Source organism: Pristiophorus japonicus, chromosome 26 (assembly GCF_044704955.1).
Source record: "Pristiophorus japonicus isolate sPriJap1 chromosome 26, sPriJap1.hap1, whole genome shotgun sequence".
Lineage (NCBI taxonomy): Eukaryota > Metazoa > Chordata > Chondrichthyes > Pristiophoridae > Pristiophorus > Pristiophorus japonicus.
In genome coordinates this window covers 3979806-4001820 of record NC_092002.1, presented here as the reverse complement: position 1 = coordinate 4001820, position 22015 = coordinate 3979806, and the positions used below count along the sequence as shown (strand labels likewise).

Here is a 22015-nt window from a genome sequence, read left to right as displayed (position 1 = left end):
CCGCCCACCCAGTTTCCCCACTAAAGTCTAAACTCCACACTTGCCATCAGAGAATAAGAGACATTCACAGCACGGAAGGAGGCCATTCGGCCCATCGTGTCCGTGCCGGCCGACCAAGAGCTACCCAGCCTAATCCCACTTTCCAGCTCTGGGTCCGTAGCCCTGTCGGTTACGGCACTTCAGGTGCACATCCAAGTACTGTTTAAATGTGGTGAGGGTTTCTGCCTCTACCACCCTTTCAGGCCGTGAGTTCTGGGTGAAGACATTTCCCCTCAAATCCCCTCTAAACCTCCCCCCAATTACTTTCAATCTATGCCCCCTGGTTGTTGACCCCTCTGCCAAGAGAAACAAGTCCTTCCTATCCACTCTATCCAGGCCCCTCATAATTTTATACACCTCAATAAGGTCTCCCCTCAGCCTCCTCTGTTCCAAAGAAAACAACCCCAGCCTATCCAATCTTTCCCCATTGCTAAAATTCTCCAGTCCGGGCAACATCCTGGTAAATCTCCTCTGCCCCCTCTCCTGTGCAATCACATTCTTCCTGTAATGTGGTGACCAGAACTGCACGCAGTACTTCAGCTGTGGCCTAACCAGTGTTTTATACAATTCGAGCATAACCTCCCTGCTCTTGTATTCCATGCCTCGGATAATAAAGGCAGGCATTCCGTAGGTCTTCTTAACCACCTTATCCACCCGGCCTGCTACCTTCAGAGATCGGTGGACCTGCACTCCCAGGTTCCTTTGTTCCTCTACACTTCAGTGTCCGACCATTGAATGTGGATTCCCGACCAGCACTGCTCGATTCGCCCGGACTTCCCCTCCAAATTATTTCCGTGTCGGTGGCGTAAGCCTTGGGCTCTCGATAGCGAAGGTTAACAGGGTAGCCTGGCATCGCCAACTGAACCAACATGCCCTTGTCGTCAGCCAGCCGGATCACCCAACGCACAGAGAGACTGATAGCCCGACCGATCACCCGAGGTACAGCCCCCGCAGCATTCACCAGACACCGCGCCATCTGCCGAGAGCTTGGCGGCGGTATTGCCAAACCTGCGCGAAGCGGCGAAAGCGGTTCAGCTACTCACCCGCTCGACAAAGCACTCCGCTACCCCGACAGCGTCTTTGCAGCTCTCCAGGTCTTCCAGAAGCTCGCTGTGGGAGGAAATGGAACCGTTATTATCTGGAACAGTTGTGATAAACTGGTGTCAAAGCTCGGTTAGACACGTGGAGCTCTGTGCACAGTACTGGTCTCCACATCACACACACGTGGATATCGAGGCACTGGGGAAAGTGCTAAATGCATTTACAAGGATGATACCAGAACCGAGGGTCTGCTGTATATGCACGTGTGAGTATGCTCAGAGAATTGTGGAGCTGTTGCGATTCGAGCCCATCATCACCCCCGGCAACCACATTTTAATTTAATGTTTTTTGTCTAAAGTTTAATTTGTTTATTGTGCCGGTTTTAGTGCCCCCCACCTTTTAGCCAGAGGTCACTTGTATAATTTGTGTGTTAGTGCCCTCAGGGGAAACATAGAAAATAGGTGCAGGAGTGGGCCATTCGGCCCTTCTAGCCTGCACCGCCATTCAATGAGTTCATGGCTGAACATGCAATTTCAGTACCCCATTCCTGCTTTCTCACCATACCCCTTGATCCCCCTAGTAGTAAGGACTACATCTAACTCCTTTTTGAATATATTTAGTGAATTGGCCTCAACAACTTTCTGTGGTAGAGAATTCCACAGGTTCACCACTCTCTGGGTGAAGTAGTTTCTCCTCATCTCGGTCCTAAATGGCTTACCCTTTATCCTTAGACTGTGACCCCTGGTTCTGGACTTCCCCAACATTGGGAACATTCTTCCTGCATCTAACCTGTCTAAACCCGTCAGAATTTTAAACGTTTCCATGAGATCCCCTCTCATTCTTCTGAACTCCAGTGAATACAAGCCCAGTTGATCCAGTCTTTCTTGATATGTCAGTCCTACCATCCCGGGAATCAGTCTGGTGAACCTTCGCTGCACTCCCTCAATAGCAAGAATGTCCTTCCTCAAGTTAGGAGACCAAAACTGTACACAATAGTCCAGGTGTGGCCTCACCAAGGCCCTGTACAACTGTAGCAACACCTCCCTGCCCCTGTACTCAAATCCCCTCGCTATGAAGGCCAACATGCCATTTGTTTTCTTAACCGCCTGCTGTACCTGCATGCCAACCTTCAATGACTGATGTACCATGACACCCAGGTCTCGTTGCACCTCCCCTTTTCCTAATCTGTCACCATTCAGATAATATTCTGCCTTCGTGTTTTTGTCCCCAAAGTGGATAACCTCACATTTATCCACATTATACTTCATCTGCCATGCATTTGCCCACTCACCTAACCTATCCAAGTCGCTCTGCAGCCTCACAGCATCCTCCTCGCAGCTCAACTTAGTGTCATCCGCAAATTTGGAGATACTACATTTAATCCCCTCGTCTAAATCATTAATGTACAGTGTAAACAGCTGGGGCCCAAGCACAGAACCTTGCGGTACCCCACTAGTCACTGCCTGCCATTCTGAAAAGTACCCATTTACTCTTACTCTTTGCTTCCTGTCTGCCAACCAGTTCTCAATCCATGTCAGCACACTACCCCCAATCCCATGTGCTTTAACTTTGCACATCAATCTCGTCGAAAGCTTATGAAAGTCCAAATACACCACATCAACTGGTTCTCCCTTGTCCACTCTACTGGAAACATCCTCAAAAAATTCCAGAAGATTTGTCAAGCATGATTTCCCCTTCACAAATCCATGCTGACTTGGACCTATCATGTCACCTCTTTCCAAATGCGCTGCTATGACATCCTTAATAATTGGTTCCATCATTTTACCCACTACTGATGTCAGGCTGACCGGTCTATAATTCCCTGTTTTCTCTCTCCCTCCTTTTTTAAAAAGTGGGATTACGTTGGCTACCCTCCACTCCATAGGAACCGATCCAGAGTCTATGGAATGTTGGAAAATGGCTGTCAATGCATCCGCTATTTCCAAGGCCACCTCCTTAAGTACTCTGGGATGCAGTCCATCAGGCCCTGGGGATTTATCGGCCTTCAATCCCATCAACTTCCCCAACACAATTTCCTGACTAATAAGGATTTCCCTCAGTTCCTCCTTCTTACTAGACCCTCTGACCCCTTTTATATCCGGAAGGTTGTTTGTGTCCTCCTTAGTGAATACCGAACCAAAGTACTTGTTCAATTGGTCTGCCATTTCTTTGTTCCCCGTTATGACTTCCCCTGATTCTGACTGCAGGGGACCTACGTTTGTCTTTACTAACCTTTTTCTCTTTACATATCTATAGAAGCTTTTGCAGTCCGTCTTAATGTTCCCTGCAAGCTTCCTCTCGTACTCTATTTCCCCTGCCCTAATCAAACCCTTTGTCCTCCTCTGCTGAGTTCTAAATTTCTCCCAGTCCCTGGGTTTGCTGCTATTTCTGGCCAATTTGTATGCCACTTCCTTGGCTTTAATACTATCCCTGATTTCCATAGATAGTCACGGTTGAGGCACCTTCCCTTTTTTATTTTTACGCCAGACAGGAATGTACAATTGTTGTAGTTCATCCATGCGGTCTCTAAATGACTGCCATTGCCCATCCACTGTCAACCCCTTAAGTATCATTCGCCAATCTATCCTAGCCAATTCACGCCTCATACCTTCAAAGTTACCCTTCTTTAAGTTCTGGACCATGGTCTCTGAATTAACTGTTTCATTCTCCATCCTAATATAGAATTCCACCATATTATGGTCACTCTTCCCCAAGGGGCCTTGCACAATGAGATTGCTAATTAATCCTCTCTCATTACACAACACCCAGTCTAAGATGGCCTCCCCCCTAGTTGGTTCCTCGACATATTGGTCTAGAAAACCATCCCTTATGCACTCCAGGAAATCCTCCTCCACCGTATTGCTTCCAGTTTGGTTAGCCCAATCTATATGTATATTAAAGTCACCCATGATAACTGCTGCACCTTTATTGCATGTACCCCTAATTTCCTGTTTGATGCCCTCCCCAACATCACTACCACTGTTTGGAGGTCTGTACACAACTCCCACTAACTTTTTTTGCCCTTTGATGTTTTGCAGCTCTACCCATATAGATTCCACATCATCCAGACTAATGTCCTTCCTAACTATTGCATTAATCTTCTCTTTAACCAGCAATGCTACCCCGCCTCCTTTTCCTTTTATTCTATCCTTCCTGAATGTTGAATACCCCTGGATGTTGAGTTCCCAGCCCTGATCATCCTGGAGCCACGTCTCTGTAATCCCAATCACATCATATCTGTTAACATCTATTTGCACAGTTAATTCATCCACCTTATTACGGATACTCCTTGCATTAAGACACAAAGCCTTCAGGCTTGTTTTTTTTAACACCCTTTGTCCTTTTAGAATTATGATGTAGTGTGGCCCTTTTTGTTTCTTGCCTTTGTTTACTCGGCCTTCCACTATTACTTTTTACCTTTCTACCATCTGTTTCTGACTCCATATTACTTCGCTCTGTCTCGCTGCATAGGATCCCATCCCCTTGCCATATTAGTTTAAACACTCCCGAACTGCATTAGCAAACGTTACCCCCAGGACATTAGTTCCAGTCCTGCTCAAAAAAAAATAAAAAAATAAAAAAAATACAAGGGGGCACCTGAAAATGTTTTGGAGTGTGCCCCCCGCTTTAATCAGGAGGCATTTGTTTAAAGTATTGCAGCTAAAATAGTTGTACAGCTGTTGCGACTCGAGTCCATCATCACCCACGGCAACCACATTTTCATTTGATCTAAGTTTCCGTTGAAGTTTTATTTGGAAATTTGTGGGTTCCAGTGCCCTTGCCAAAAGGGGGCATTTGATTGAAAGTTCCACTTAAAATAGTTGTACAGCTGTTGAGTTGGGAGTGGCTTAGCCAGTCACGTGATGTTCACAAGACTCAATAAAACCCCGGCCAGTTGGGTTCGGGGGATCCACGATGAGGCGTGCAGTTGTGAGCCTGGTGGATGAACCAGTAATGTGTCGTGTGATTGTTAAACCTTTGTTAATAAACCAACTAGTTCTTAATAGCAATGAGTTGCTATGAATTCTTCAGCAAAGAACCCATGAAGCAAACACATTACTGAAAGGTTTATACCCATCAGGAAAAACTGAACAGGCCGGGGCTTGTTTCTCTAGAATGGAGAAGGCCAAGGGGTGACGGGATAGAGGTCTTTAAGATTATGAAGGCGGTTCGATAAGTCGTAGAGAGAATGTTTCCCCTTGTGGAGGGAGACCAGAACTAGGGGCCATCAATATCAGACAGTCACTAATAAACCCAACGGGGAATTCAGGAGAAACTTCTTTACCCAGAGAGCGGTGAGAATGTGGAACTCGCTGCCACAGGGAGGGGTTGAGGTGAATAGTATCGATGCATTTAAGGGGAAGCTGGATAAACACATGAGGGAGAAAGGAATAGAGGGTTATGGTGATGGGGGGAGATGGAGAGGGATGGGAGGGGGCTGGTGTGGAGCATAAACCCCGGCACAGAGCGGTGGGGCATAAACCCCGGCACGGAGCGATGGGCGAACGGCCTGTTTCTGGGCTGTACATCCTAGGTAACGATCGAGGAGTTACTTTCTATCGTGCTGGGCCCTGTGTCCACCCTTGGCAGTGACCACAACACGGTCCCCCTCCCTGACCCATACAAGATATGATAGTCAGCGGGGCTCGGAGGTTAACTAAGTTGTAAACAAACGTGAGTGATGATAGAAACATAGAAAATAGGTGCAGGAATCGGCCATTCGGCCCTTCGAGCCTGCACCACCATTCAATAAGATCATGGCTGATCATTCACCTCAGTACACCTTTCCTGCTTTCTCTCCATACCCCTTGATCCCTTTAGCCGTAAGGGCCTCATCTAACTCCCTCTTGAATATATCCAATGAACTGGCATCAACAACTCTCTGCGTTCGGGAATTCCACAGGTTAACAACTCTCTGTGAAGAAGTTTCCCCTCATCTCAGTCCCAAATGGCTTACCCCTTATCCTTAGACTGTGACCCCTGGTTCTGGACTTCCCCAACATTTGAGAACATTCTTCCTGCATCTAACCTGTCCAGTCCCGTCAGAATCTTATATGTTTCTATGAGATCCCCTTTCATCCTTCTAAACTCCAGTGAATACAGGCCCAGTTGATCCAGTCTCTCCTCATATGTCAGTCCTGCCATCCCAGGAATCAGTCTGGTGAACCTTCGCTGCACTCCCTCAATAGCAAGAACGTCCTTCCTCAGATTAGGAGACCAAAACTGGACACAATACTCCAGGTGTGGCCTCACCAAGGCCCTGTACAACTGCAGTAAGACCTCCCTGCTCCTATACTCAAATCCCTTAGCTATGAAGGCCAACATACCATTTGCCTTCTTCAACGCCTGCTGTACCTGCATGCCAAACTTCAATGACTGATGTACCATAACACCCAGGACTCGTTGCACCTCCCCTTTTCCTAATCTGCCGTCATTCAGATAATATTCTGCCTTCGTGTTTTTGTCCCCAAAGTGGATAACCTCACATTTATCCACATTATACTGCATCTGCCATGCATTTGCCCACTCACCTAACCTGTCCAAGTCACCCTGCAACCTCTTCGCGTCCTCCTCACAGCTCACACCGCCACCCAGCTTCGTGTCATCTGCAAACTTGGAGATATTACACTCAATTCCTTCATCTAAATCATCAATGTATATTGTAAATAGCTGAGGTCCTAGCACTGAGCCCTGCGGCACCCCACTAGTCACTGCCTGCCATTCTGAAAAGGACCCGTTTATCCCGACTCTCTGCTTCCTGTCTGCCAACCAGTTCTCTATCCACGTCAGTACATGACCCCTAATACCATGTGTTTTAATTTTGCACACCAATCTCTTGTGTGGGACCTTGTCAAAAGCCTTTTGAAAGTCCAAATACACCACATCCACTGGTTCTCCCTTGTCCACTCTACTAGTTACATCCTCAAAAAATTCCAGAAGATTTGTCAAGCATGACTTCCCTTTCTTAAATCCATGCTGACTTGGACTGATCCTGTCACTGCTTTCTAAATGCGCTGCGATTTCATCTTTAATAATTGAGTCCAACATTTTCCCCACTACTGATGTCAGGCTAACCGGTCTATAATTACCCGTTTTCTCTCTCCCTCCTTTTTTAAAAAGTGGTGTTACATTAGCTACCCTCCAGTCCATAGGAACTGATCCCGAGTCGATAGACTGTTGGAAAATGATCACCAATGCATCCACTATTTCTAGGGCCATTTCCTTAAGTACTCTGGGATGCAGACTATCAGGCCCCGGGGATTTATCGGCCTTCAATCCCATCAATTTCCCTAACACAATTTCTTGACTAATAAGGATCTGCTTCAGTTCCTCCTTCTCACTAGACCCTCGGTCCCCTCGTATTTCCGGAAGGTTATTTGTGTCTTCCTTTGTGAGGACAGAACCAAAGTATTTATTCAACTGGTCCGCCATTTCTTTGTTCCCCATTATAAATTCACCTGAATCTGACTGCAAGGTCTATCTGTCAGTGATGTCCCCTTCTCCCCTGGCACGGTGCCCGTCAGTCACAGCCACAGCTCAGGGTTACAAGCGGAAATATGCTGGGGAGTGGCGTGCTACAACAACAACAACAACAACAACAACTGGCATACGTCAGCTGACCAGCATCGCTAAGACTCGCTGCTGCCTCCCTCCAGGCATTGGGCCACTCTGCACACCCCCTCAGCGGCAAGATGCTGATCCATCGAGAGAACTCGGTGCTATTGACAGAAGGAAAGTACGTGCATTGACAAAGCGCCTGTCACATCCTCAAGACATCCCAAAGTCCTTTACAACACAAGAACATGAGAATTAGGAGCGGGAGTCGGCCTCGAGGATGTTCCGCCATTTAATAGGATCACAGCTGATCTTCGACCTCAACTCCACTTTCCCGCTCCATCCCCATATCTCTCGATTCCCCGAGAGTCGAAAAATCTATCGATCTCAGCCTCGAATATACTCAATGACACAGCCCCCACAGCCCTCTGGGGCAGAGAATTCCAAAGTTTCACCCCCCCCCCCCCCCCCGAGTGAAAAAATTCCTCCTCATCTCAGTCCAAAATAAGAACATAAGAATTAGGAGCAGGAGTCGGCCATTCGGCCCCTCGAGCCTGCTCCGCCATTCAATAAGATCCTGGCTGATCCGATCATGGACTCAGCTCCACTTCCCTGCCCGCCCCCCCATAACCCCTTATCGTTTAAGAAACTGTCTATTTCTGTCTTAAATTTATTCAATGTCCCGGCTTCCACAGCTCTCTGAGGCAGATAATTCCACAGATTTACAACCCTCTGAGAGAAGAAATTTCTCCTCATCTCAGTTTTAAATGGGCGGCCCCTTATTCTAAGACCATGCCCCCTAGTTCTAGTCTCCCCCATCAGTGGAAACATCCTCTCTGCATCCACCTTGTCCAGCCCCCTCATAATCTTATACGTTTCGATAAGATCACCTCTCATTCTTCTGAATTCCAATGAGTAGAGGCCCAACCTCCTCAACCTTTCCTCATAAGTCAACCCCCTCATCTCCGGAATCAACCGAGTGAACCTTCTCTGAACTACCTCCAAATGGCCGACCCTTTATTCTGAGACTGTGACCCCTGGTTCTAGACTCCAGGCAACCAATGCAGTGCAGTCACTGTTGCAATGTAGGAAATGTGGCAGTTAATGTGTGCACAGCAAGCTCCCACAAACAGCAATGTGATAAAGACCCAGATAAGCTGTTTTAGTGATGTTGATTGAGGGACAACTATTGGCCCCAGGACACCGGGGAGAACTCCCCTGCTCTTCTTCGAAATAGTGGCCGTGGGATGTTCTACGTCCGCCCGAGCGAGCAGACAAGGCCTCAGTTTAACGTCTCACCACTAGGCCACCGTACCCCTGCATCAGTTTCTACTGCCCCTAGAACCTGGAATTAACCTCGAACTCATGCTAGATGTCCGATACTGTGGCCTAGAAATCTGGCTCAGGCGGGGGAACATGGCCGGGTGGGGGGTTGGTATTGGACCCAGGCCAGACTCGGGGCCTGATGGGCCTGGGGCAAACTGATCTACATGGGCAGATAGTTATATTTGTTCATGTTCATTACATTCTGTGTATGATTCTGATTCTGAGTATGTAAACATAGGCCAGGATATTCAACACTGAAAGCAGATATTCTGAATGAAGTAGGTATATATTCTGCTTCTGGTAACATTGCAATACTAGATTCCCATATGTAGTTTAGTTCCACTCCAGCGGGGAGCTTGTTGACTGTGAGGTGGAGCATGGCGGTGAGAAAGATTGAGAAGAGGGTTGGGGCGATGACGCAGCCCTGTTTGATCCCAGTCCGGACACAAGCGAGCCAAAGGTGAGCAGAGGAAACGTTTCGAGGACACTCTCAAAGCCTCCCTGATGAAGTGCTACATTCCCACCGACACCTGGGAGTCCCTGGCCAGAGACCACCCTCAGTGGAGGAAGTGCATCCGGGAGGGCGCTGAGCACCTCGAGTCTCGTCGCCGAGAGCGTGCAGAAAACAGGCAGCGGAAGGAGCGTGCGGCAAACCAGTCCCACCCACCCCTTCCCTCAATCACTGTCTGTCCCACCTGTGACCGGGACTGTGGCTCTCGTATTGGACTGTTCAGCTGCGTAAGGACTCACCAGGCGTGGAAGCAAGTCTTCCTCGATTCCGAGGGACTGCCTATGACGATGATGATGAGAGTTCCATACATATATGCAAATTTCTCTCACTAACATGTGACATAAAACAGGCTGGTACATATTCTGTTCTGTATATCGGTACTTCTGTATATAGATATAAACAAGCCTGTATAAGCAAGTATATATCCTGTAGCTACTTTACAAGATAATATTGCGAGACTTCCTGGATGCGAATTTCTCAATAATAACACAGATAAATAGTAAAGATCTTGTCTCTGCAAAAATAGATATGTGAACATTGGGCCAAGAAACAATATTTCCCTCGTTCTTGTTTTTCCTCTTTTATTCTATTCAACCGATTTGGGAGGCCTTGGATATTTTTTCCTACATTTATTCGGTGGGCCTGGGGCTGCAGGGTCAACCCACCTCGGGGTCAAAGCGTCCCCGGGGGGTCAACCTGCCCCTGGTCAGATTGGACGTCCGTTATACGCACAGCGCCTGACTGCCATGGAGCTGAATCTGGGGCGCGGCGTATAACGGCCCCCGCGACCGACACCATCGTGCAGCAGCGCCAGAGCTGAACCTCCAGGCCCGTGTTTAATCCCTCAGTGACGCATTAAGGTTTGTCCCCCCCCCCCCTCCCCCATCAGCCACCGTTTGCCACGGATCAGGTTTCTCCTCCGGTTCTCAGCAGACGTCAAAACCCTACGCAGACACGATGCGGGAGAAACTCAATCATCGCGCCCGATAAATTACAGGTGAGGCGAACATTAAAGGACAGCGAGTTCCGAGACCCATGCAGTCAGAGGCTCCTGAAGCATAATTCAGCAGCCCAGGCAGATAAGTTCCAGGTTTGATTGAAGGAATGAGTTCCCCTCTGGATTGGGCTGCGAGAATTTCGGATGCGTCCACCTTTCCTGAGTAATGTCAGCGGCGGCTCCCAGCGACCTCGGCAGCCAGATGTCGGAGGTCGTGAGGTCACGCAGCTCGAGGATCTTTTGTGACTTGCGGACGCGCGGCGAAAATAAGCTCGGCCGAGCGCCTCGCCCCTCCGCGGCCCCACATCAACACACACACACACACTGTCGTAGCTGGTCACGTTAGCCCCCGGGCCCGACCCACCTCGGGTTTAAAGGGCTCGCTCTCGGCGCTGTCAAATGATCATCACTGCTGCGAAGCGCCCTGGGACATTTTGCCGCATTGAAGGTGCTATATAAATGCAAGTTGGTGTTATTGTTGTTGGTTAACACCCTCGAGGAGTCAAGCCGAAAGTGAGAAAAGCTCATACTTGTGTCAGGAAGCCTCGCTTTCAAAGAAAGACTTGCATTTCTATAGCGCCTTTCACGACCAGCAAACGTCCCAAAGCGCTTTGCAGACAATGAAGTACTTTTGGAGTGTAGTCCCTGTTGTAATGTGGGAAACACGGCAGACAGTTTGCGCACAGCAAGCTCCCACACACAGCAATGTGATAATGACCCAGATAATCTGTTTTAGTGATGTTGATTGAGGGATAAATATTGGCCCCAGGACACCGGGGAGAACTCCCCTGCTCTTCTTCGAAATAGTGCCGTGGGATCTTTTACATCCACCTGAGAGAGCAGACGGGGCCTCGGTTTAACGTCTCACCCGAAAGATGGCACCTCCGACAGTGCAGCACTCCCTCAGTACTGCCCCTCCGATAGTGCAATGCTCCCTCAGTACTGCCCCTCCGACAGTGCGGCGCTCCCTCAGCACTGCCCCTCCGACAGTGCGGCGCTCCCTCAGTACTGCCCCTCCGACAGTGCGGCGCTCCCTCAGCACTGCCCCTCCGACTGTGCGGCGCTCCCTCAGCACTGCCCCTCCGACAGTGCGGCGCTCCCTCAGCACTGCCCCTCCGACTGCACGGCGCTCCCTCAGCACTGCCCCTCCGACAGTGCGGCGCTCCCTCAGCACTGCCCCTCCGACAGTGCGGCGCTCCCTCAGTACTGCCCCTCCGACAGTGCGGCGCTCCCTCAGTACTGCCCCTCCGACAGTGCAGCGCTCCCTCAGCACTGCCCCTCCGACAGTGCGGCGCTCCCTCGGTACTGCCCCTCCGACAGTGCGGCACTCCCTCAGCACTACCCCTCCGACAGTGCAGCGCTCCCTCAGCACTGCCCCTCCGACAGTGCGGCACTCCTTCAGCACTGTACTGGGAGTACCAGCTTGGATTCTTGTGCTCAAGTCCCTGGAGTGGGACTCGAACCCACAACCTTCTGGCTCAGAGAGGAGAGTGCTGCACTCTGAACCACTGGGTGGCACCAGAGCAAAGGTCTGTATTCGGGTTAGAATACCTGCACCCACGATTAAATCACAGAGATTGATAGCTTTCTGTTAAGTAAGGATATTAAGGGTTGTGGAACCAAGGTGTGTAAATGGAGTTGAGATACGGATCGGCACGGATTTTAATTGGATGACGGAACAGGCTGAATGGTCTCCTCCTGTTCCTATAGTAAGAAGTGTTCTAGAGTCAATAAGAAACTTAGTGCTTTCCCTACATTCTCTTCGCCATTGGAAGTGTCGATGAGGACACTGCGTGAAGGCTTGGCCGACGTAACAAATGGCAGAATGTTTACACTTGGACAAGGCACTGAAGGGTGGCTGGCTCCAACCAATGGGACCGACGCTCTTCGTGAGCCAGCTCCTCAGGAATGGAAGGAGCAGGTAACCGCTCCAACCATCACAACGGCAGCCAATCGCAATGTGTAACTTGGAATTCGAGCTCGTAAAGGCGAGAGATCGCGGCACTCCGAGAACACAGCTCTAGAACTAAAGCTCTGGGAACCAGGCACCTGAAGTGCTGTAACCTACAGGGCCATGGACCCAGAGCTGGAAAGTGGGATTAGGCTGGGTAGCCCTTGGTCGGCCGGCGCGGACACGATGGGCCGAATGGCCTCCTCCTGTGCTGTAACTTTCTCTGATTCTATGATTCATACTGAGAGCGATAGAATTGAAAAGATTCTTGTGCTCAGATCTCTGGACTGACTCCAGAACTCTCATTACGATAGCAACAGGAGGAGGCCCTTTAAGCCTGTTCCATCATTCAATTAAAATCACTACCGATCCTTGGTTAGACCACACTTGGAGAGCACTGAGCACAGTTCTGATCTCCATATTACAAAAAGGATATTAAGGCACTGGAGAAGGTGCAAATATAAATACAACGATGGCACCAGAACTGAGAGGCTGAAGCTATCAGGAAGGACTGAACAGACAGTCCGGACTCGTTTCTCTAGAACAGGGAGGGCCCGATCAAGGTCGTCAATATTATGAAGGGGTTCGAGAGGATAGACGTAGAGAAGATGTTTCCCCTTGTGGGGGAGACCAGAACTAGGGGCCATCAATATCAGACAGTCACTAATAAACCCAACGGGGAATTCAGGAGAAACTTCTTTACCCAGAGAGCGGTGAGAATGTGGAACTCGCTGCCACAGGGAGGGGTTGAGGTGAATAGTATCGATGTATTTAAGGGGAGGCTGGATAAACACATGGGGGAGAAATGGGGATAGGGTGAGAGGGAGAGGGGTGGGAGGGGGGGCTGGTGTGCAGCATAAACCCGGGCACAGAGAAAAAAAGACTTGCATTTATATAGCGCCTTTCACAATCTCAAAGCGCTTTACAGCCAATGAAGTACTTTTCGGTGTAGTCACTGTGTGTCAGCCGTGGCTCAGTGGGCAGCTCCCAGTGCAGTACTGAGGAGTGCCGCACTGTCGGAGGGGCAGTACTGAGGAGTGCCGCACTGTCGGAGGGGCAGTACTGAGGAGTGCCGCACTGTCGGAGGGGCAGTACAGAGGAGTGCCGCACTGTCGGAGGGGCAGTACTGAGGAGCGCCGCACTGTCGGAGGGGCAGTACTGAGGAGTGCCGCACTGTCGGAGGGGCAGTACTGAGGGAGCGCCGCACTGTCGGAGGGGCAGTACTGAGGAGTGCCGCACTGTCGGAGGGGCAGTACTGAGGAGTGCCGCACTGTCGGAGGGGCAGTACTGAGGGAGGGTCGCACTGTCGGAGGGGCAGTACTGAGGAGTGCCGCACTGTCGGAGGGGCAGTACTGAGGGAGCACCGCACTGTCAGAGGTGCAGTACTGAGGGAGCGCCGCACTGTCAGAGGTGCTTTCTTTCAGATGAAACATTAAACTGAGGCCCTGTCTCCACTCTCAGATGAACATAAAAGATCCCGGGGCACTATTTCAAAGAAGAGCAGGGGAGTTCTCCCCGGTGTCCTGGGGCCAATATTTATCACTCAATCAACAGAACAAAAAAAACCAGATGATCTGGGTCATTATCACGTTGCTGTGTGTGGGAGCTTGCTGTGCGCAAATTGGCTGCCGCGTTTCCCACATTACAACAGTGACTGCACTCCAAAAGTACTTCATTGGCCGTAAAGTGCTTCAAGACGTCCAGTGGCCGTGAGAGGCGCTATATAAATGCAAGTCTTTCTTTCGTTCTTTTTAAGGTGCGGGAAACAAGCCAGTTGGGCCGAATGGCCTGTGTATAAATTGGACGTGCAACAAAAGAGAGGGGAGAACCTGCTGTATTATCAGAGGAGGCAGCCAGGCCCCAGACAGCACAAAGGCTTTTTCAAATTGCTGAAGAAGAACTTAATTAAAAATTAAAATTCCTTTTTGGTCCGAATCCTTACACATGATCTGCGGCCTCCCTCGCGAGCAGGGACTTCACATATTACTGCTCGGCTGGTCACGTGATCAGAATCTTTTGCACCATCTGAGTTTCACGATAAATAGCTGGCGGTTCGGAGGCAGTGACTGACCAACCTTCCCTCTGCACATCCTCAGCTGTGGAATGCAGCCGGTCAGAGCAGTTGGAATGTTGGAATTAATTTCGCACAAATCATTTTATTTTCAGGGTTCAAGGAGAAGTTCTGCACAGCTTTTCTGGCAGTTTCATCCTCGCCTTGTGACGGGAAGGCCAGGACTACGGTTCTGCAGAAACCGCTGGCAGTTATTCAGCTGGGAGCCTCAACATCTCCACTCAAAGACAGCCCCTCCGACAGTGCGGCGCTCCCTCAGCACTGCCCCTCCGACAGTGCGGCGCTCCCTCAGTACTGCCCCTCCGACAGTGCGGCGCTCCCTCAGTACTGCCCCTCCGACAGTGCAGCACACCCTCAGTCCTGCCCCTCCGACAGTGCGGCACACCCTCAGTCCTGCCCCTCCGACAGTGCGGCACACCCTCAGTACTGCCCCTCCAACAGTGCGGCACACCCTCAGTACTGCCCCTCCGACAGTGCGGCGCTCCCTCAGCACTGCCCCTCCGACAGTGCGGCGCTCCCTCAGTACTGCCCCTCTGACAGTGCGGCACTCCCTCAGTACTGCCCCTCCGACAGTGCAGCACTCCCTCAGTACTGCCCCTCCAACAGTGCGGCACACCCTCAGTCCTGCCCCTCCAACAGTGCGGCACACCCTCAGTCCTGCCCCTCCGACAGTGCGGCACACCCTCAGTACTGCCCCTCCAACAGTGCAGCACACCCTCAGTACTGCCCCTCCGACAGTGCGGTGCTCCCTCAGCACTGCCCCTCCGACAGTGCGGTGCTCCCTCAGTACGGCCCCTCCGACAGTGCGGCACTCCCTCAGTACTGCCCCTCTGACAGTGCGACGCTCCCTCAGTACTGCCCCTCCGACAGTGCGGTGCTCCCTCAGTACTGCCCCTCCAACAGTGCGGCACACCCTCAGCCCTGCCCCTCCGACAGTGCGGCACTCCCTCAGTACTGCCCCTCCGACAGTGCGGCGCTCCCTCAGTACTGCCCCTCCGACAGTGCGGCACTCCCTCAGTACTGCCCCTCCGACAGTGCGGCACTCCCTCAGTACTGCCCCTCCGACAGTGCGGCACTCCCTCAGTACTGCCCCTCCGACAGTGCGACCCTCCCTCAGTACTGCCCCTCCGACAGTGCGACGCTCCCTCAGTACTGCCCCTCCGACAGTGCGGCACTCCCTCAGTACTGCCCCTCCGACAGTGCGGCGCTCCCTCAGTACTGCCCCTCCGACAGTGCTGAACTGGGGTGACAGCCAAGAATGTCATTTTTTTTTTTAAATGCAAGTTCTTTCTTCCTTGCATCTGAACACAAAGATCTTTGCCTGCCTCATGATAACAATCAATGTTTTGAGATAATGAGAGCCATTTTCCGTCACTCCTGAGTAATGTTTCTCATCACAATCAGCCTTATCTCCTCTCTGTTGTCTGGTGCTAGTTCGAGGTCCCTCCCATTTGTGATTCCAATGTCCAGGCTAATTCACAACACACTTCTGTAGCAACAGAACTGAAGTCTGCTTATTGAAAGTCAAACTTACACTAATTAACGCGCTGGTTGGGGAGATGTGGTTCGAGGAGGTTGCCAGAGATTAGCATCACTCAGACCTAAACTTAGATCCAACTCAGATCGGTGTGGTTGCAGCCTCATGCCAAGCTTCGCAAGGTTGGAATGGAAACCAGAAAATCCACACTTGCATTTATATAGCGCCTTTCACAACCTCAGGACATCCCAAAGCGCTTTACAGCCAATGAAATACTTTTGAAGTGTAGTCACTGTTGTAATGTGGGAAACGCGGCAGACAATTTGCGCACAGCAATGCGATAATGACCAGATAATTTTTAATTTTAGGTCTTCGAAATAGTGCCATGGGATCTTTTACATCCACATGTGGTTTAACATCTCATACAAAAGACGGCACCTCCGACAGTGCGGCGCTCCCTCAGTACTGCCCCTCCGACAGTGCGGCGCTCCATCAGTACTGCCCCTCCGACAGTGCGGCGCTCCCTCAGTACTGCCCCTCCGACAGTGCGGCGCTCCCTCAGTACTGCCCCTCTGACAGTGCGGCGCTCCCTCAGTACTGCCCCTCCGACAGTGCAGCGCTCCCTCAGCACTGCCCCTCCGACAGTGCGGCACTCCCTCAGTACTGCCCCTCCGACAGTGCGGCGCTCCCTCAGCACTGCCCCTCCGACAGTGCGGCACTCCCTCAGTACTGCCCCTCTGACAGTGCGGCACTCCCTCAGCACTGCCCCTCCGACAGTGCGGCACTCCCTCAGTACTGCCCCTCCGACAGTGCGGCACTCCCTCAGCACTGCCCCTCCGACAGTGCGGCACTCCCTCAGTACTGCCCCTCCGACAGTGCGGCACTCCCTCAGCACTGCCCCTCCGACAGTGCGGCACTCCCTCAGTACTGCACTGGGAGTGTCGGCCTGGATTGTGTACCCCAGAGAGCACAGGCTGATTCTGCACAATCTCACATCCTAAAACTGCCCTCTCACGCCGGGAATCAATCTGGTGAACTTTCGTTGCACCGCCTCTAAGGTAAGTATATCCTTCCTCAGATAAGGAGACCAAAACTGTGCGCAGTACTCCAGGTGTGGTCTCACCAGTGCCCTGTACAGTTGTAGGAAGACTTCCTTACTTCTATACTCCAACCCCCTGCAATATAGGACAACAAGCCACTTGCCTCCCTTGTTGTTTGCTGTACCTGCATGCTCGCTTCCTGTGTTTCTTGCACAGGGACACCCAAAAGTATTGAGTGTTACAGCCCAGGTACATCCCATTGGGCCCACCGCTCCGTGCCGGGGTTTATGCCCCACCGCTCCGTGCCGGGGTTTATGCCCCACCGCTCCGTGCCGGGGTTTATGCCCCACCGCTCCGTGCCGGGGTTTATGTCCCACCGCTCCGTGCCGGGGTTTATGCCCCACCGCTCCGTGCCGGGGTTTATGCCCTACTGCTCCGTGCCGGGGTTTATGCCCCACCGCTCCGTGCCGGGGTTTATGCTCCACACCAGCCCCCTCCCACCCCTCTCCATCTCCCCCCATCACCACATCCTTCTATTCCTTTCTCCCTCATGTGTTTATCCAGCTTCCCCTTAAATGCATCTACGAGGCGAAAGATATTTTGAAGACTATGTGGGTTCCCAATGGGTGTTAGGTGGCTTCCGTCGCGAAAATTTGAAAAAGTCTGCAACTTTCCAATTCCTCATCTCGACGGCCAAATACAAACCATTCCGGGTATTTGTCTTGGCCTGGCGGAGGGGAGCCGAGGTCACGGAAAGTCCCTGAAGTTTCATCACAAACACTGAACAACCTCACACTGAAACGCATCTTCCTTCAACCAATTCCTCGCTCAGAAAAAGCAAAGACGTTCGACCTGGAAAGTTAGCGGAGACTGAATCTCATTGACGACCAAGTGCAGGGGAGATTCGTCCGTGTACAAGAACCTGTATTTATATAGCGCCTCTAACCTCGTGCAACGTCCCAAGATGCTTCACAGGAGCATTAGGAGATAAAAAATGACACTGAGCCGCAGAAGTTGAAATTAGCGCAGGTGACCAAAAGCTTGGTCAAAGAGATCAGTTTTTAAGGAGCGTCTTGATGAAGGACAGAGAGGCGGAGAGGTTTAGCGAGGGAGTTTAATTAAAGAGTATTTAGTAACTTTCACGGAGCCCAAGGCTTGTGAAGCTGTGGTGAAAATAAGAACAGTGAGGGCGGAAATATCTCTCCAGGCTGTTGTTACTGAAGTTGTAAACTCATTTAATCTAACGTAAATTACATCGAATGTACGGCACAGAAACAGCCCATTGGGCCCACCGCTCCGTGCCGGGGTTTATGTCCCACCGCTCCGTGCCGGGGTTTATGCCCTACCGCTCCGTGCCGGGGTTTATGCCCCACCGCTCTGTGCCGGGGTTTATGTCCCACCGCTCCGTGCCGGGGTTTATGTCCCACCGCTCCGTGCCGGGGTTTATGTCCCACCGCTCCGTGCCGGGGTTTATGCTCCACACCAGCCCCCTCCCTCCCCTCTCCATCTCACCCTATCCCCATATCCCTCTATTTCTTTCTCCCTCATGTGTTTATCCAGCCTCCCCTTAAATACATCGATACTATTCGCCTCAACCCCTCCCTGTGGCAGCGAGTTCCACATTCTCACCGCTCTCTGGGTAAAGAAGTTTCTCCTGAATTCCCCGTTGGGTTTATTAGTGACTGTCTGATATTGATGGCCCCTAGTTCTGGTCACCCCCACAAGGGGAAACATCTTCTCTACGTCTGCCCAATCGAACCCCTTCATAATTTTAAAAAGAGAGCACGAGAGCGCGAGAGAGCGAGAGAGCCACTTACATTTCTATATCACTTTCACAACCAACGGACGTCTCAAAGCACTTTACAGCCAATGAAGTACTTTTGGAGTGTAGTCACTGTTGTAATGTGGGAAGCGCAGCAGCCAATTTGCGCACAGCAAGCTCCCACACACAGCAATGTGATAATGACCCAGATGATGTGTTTTTTATGATGTCGATTGAGGGATAAATGATTGGCCCCAGGACACCCCCTCGGGCCTTCTCTTGTCTAATTCTGTTCACAAGCCTGTCTCTCAGTTCTGGTGCGTACTTGTAAACTCTACTTTGCCCCCCACCCCAGTGCCTCGATACCCCGATTGTAGAATACGGAGACCAGAATTGGGCCCGGTGCTCCAAGTGCAGTAGGGCCAAGTGTAACATAACTTCTCTGCTTTTGAACTCAATTGCTCTAGAGACAAACGTGGGTGTGCCAAGCCCTTCGCCTTTACGAGCCTGAAGTTAAACACCGCCAAGAGGCTTTGTTTGATGGCAACACCTTTGGCTGCTGCTCTCGCGCACACTTGAAACCTTCCTCAATAACCGGCCTTTGCTTTCAACTCTTAAACTAGTCCATATGGAGATTAATACCGCTCTGTGTTGGCAGACGACCCGAACCAACCACCCACTCCTCTTCCCCTCCCCTCCCCTCCCCTCCGCTCCGCCCTACCCCAGCCTGGCTGAAGCCCAGAGCCCCAGCGGAGCAAGAGCTCCATAACTCTGTCAGTCGAGTGTTTGTGAGTCCATATAAACCCTGGAGTTAATTGATCACTCCCCACGCAAACTCTGAAACAGGCTGTGAAGGCACGGTTTCCTTCACCAGGCGCACAGTGCATTCACACTTCAGCGCTTCCCGAGGGAGTGAAGGGTTATGGGGAGCGGGCAGGGAAGTGGAGCTGAGCCCAAGATCAGGTCAGCCATGATCTTATTGAATGGCGGAGCAGGCTCGAGGGGCTGAATGGCCGACTCCTGCTCCTATTCCTTATAGAAACATAGAAACATAGAAAATAGGTGCAGGAGCAGGCCATTCGGCCCTTCTAGCCTGCACCGCCATTCAATGAGTTCATGGCTGAACATTCAACTTCAGTACCCCATTCCTGCTTTCTCGCCATACCCCTTGATCCCCCTAGTAGTAAGGACCTCATCTAACTCCTTTTTGAATATATTTAGTGAATTGGCCTCAACAACTTTCTGTGGTAGAGAATTCCACAGGTTCACCACTCTCTGGGTGAAGAAGTTCCTCCGAATCTCGGTCCTAAATGGCTTCCCCCTTATCCTTAGACTGTGACCTCTGGTTCTGGACTTCCCCAACATTGGGAACATTCTTCCTGCATCTAACCTGTCTAACCCCGTCAGAATTTTAAATGTTTCTATGAGGTCCCCTCTCATTCTTCTGAACTCCAGTGAATACAAGCCCAGTTGATCCAGTCTTTCTTGATAGGTCAGTCCCGCCATCCCGGGAATCAGTCTGGTGAACCTTCGCTGCACTCCCTCAATAGCAAGAATGTCCTTCCTCAAGTTAGGAGACCAAAACTGTACACAATACTCCAGGTGTGGCCTCACCAATGCCCTGTACAACTGTAGCAACACCTCCCTGCCCCTGTACTCAAATCCCCTCGCTATGAAGGCCAACATGCCATTTGCTTTCTTAACCGCCTGCTGCACCTGCATGCCAACCTTCAATGACTGATGTACCATGACACCCAGGTCTCTTTGCACCTCCCTTTTCCTAATCTGTCACCATTCAGATAATAGTCTGTCTCTCTGTTTTTACCACAAAGTGGATAACCTCACATTTATCCACATTATACTTCATCTGCCATGTATTTGCCCACTCACCTAACCTATCCAAGTCGCTCTGCAGCCTCACAGCATCCTCCTCGCAGCTCACACTGCCACCCAACTTAGTGTCATCCGTAAATTTGGAGATACTACATTTAATCCCCTCATCTAAATCATTAATGTACAATGTAAACAGCTGGGGCCCCAGCACAGAACCTTGCGGTACTCCACTAGTCACTGCCTGCCATTCTGAAAAGTACCCATTTACTCCTACTCTTTGCTTCCTGTCTGACAACCAGTTCTCAATCCATGTCAGCACACTACCCCCAATCCCATGTGCTCTAACTTTGCACATCAATCTCTTGTGTGGGACCTTGTCGAAAGCCTTCTGAAAGTCCAAATATACCACATCAACTGGTTCTCCCTTGTCCACTCTACTGGAAACATCCTCAAAAAATTCCAGAAGATTTGTCAAGCATGATTTCCCTTTCACAAATCCATGCTGACTTGGACCTATCATGTCACCTCTTTCCAAATGCACTGCTATGACATCCTTAATAATTGATTCCATCATTTTACCCACTACCGATGTCAGGCTGACCGGTCTATAATTCCCTGTTTTCTCTCTCCCTCCTTTTTTAAAAAGTGGGGTTACATTGGCTACCCTCCACTCCATAGGAACTGATCCAGAGTCAATGGAATGTTGGAAAATGACTGTCAATGCATCCACTATTTCCAAGGCCACCTCCTTAAGTACTCTGGGATGCAGTCCATCAGGCCCTGGGGATTTATCGGCCTTCAATCCCATCAATTTCCCCAACACAATTTCCCAGCTAATAAGGATTTCCCTCAGTTCCTCCTCCTTACTAGACCCCCCGACCCCTTTTATAACCGGAAGGTTGTTTACGTCCTCCTTCGTGAATACTGAACCAAAGTACTTATTCAATTGGTCCGCCATTTCTTTGTTCCCCGTTATGACTTCCCCTGATTCTGACTGCAGGGGACCTACGTTTGTCTTTACTAACCTTTTTCTCTTTACATATCTATAGAAAGTTTTGCAATCCGTCTTAATGTTCCCTGCAAGCTTCTTCTCATACTCCATTTTCCCTGCCCTAATCAAACCCTTTGTCCTCCTCTGCTGAGTTCTAAATTTATCCCAGTCCCCAGGTTCGCTGCTATTTCTGGCCAATTTGTATGCCACTTCCTTGGCTTTAATACTATCCCTGATTTCCCTTGATAGCCACGGTTATGTTCTTATGTTCTATGTCTAACCCTCTCTGGGCAGGTAAAACAAACATACCTCCTGCAATTTCACCAAAGGCCTGCTGGATCTGGTCACCAGTGGGAAAGGGAAAGCTAACTTCTGCCCTTTGACCCCCTCTCTTCCCACTATCCAGGGCCCCAAACACTCC

The 22015-nt window shown here is 50.6% G+C and overlaps 1 protein-coding gene across 1 annotated transcript in view; it reads right to left on the bottom strand.

The window, feature by feature from the left end:
• Window positions 1-22015, bottom strand: part of plekhg2 (pleckstrin homology domain containing, family G (with RhoGef domain) member 2) — a 127767-nt gene that overhangs the window by 38405 nt on the left and 67347 nt on the right. Inside the window, exon 5 of the mRNA XM_070867524.1 lies at window positions 1083-1149. Coding sequence (XP_070723625.1) covers window positions 1083-1149 — 67 coding nt within the window. The remainder of the gene's footprint in view (window positions 1-1082; window positions 1150-22015) is intronic.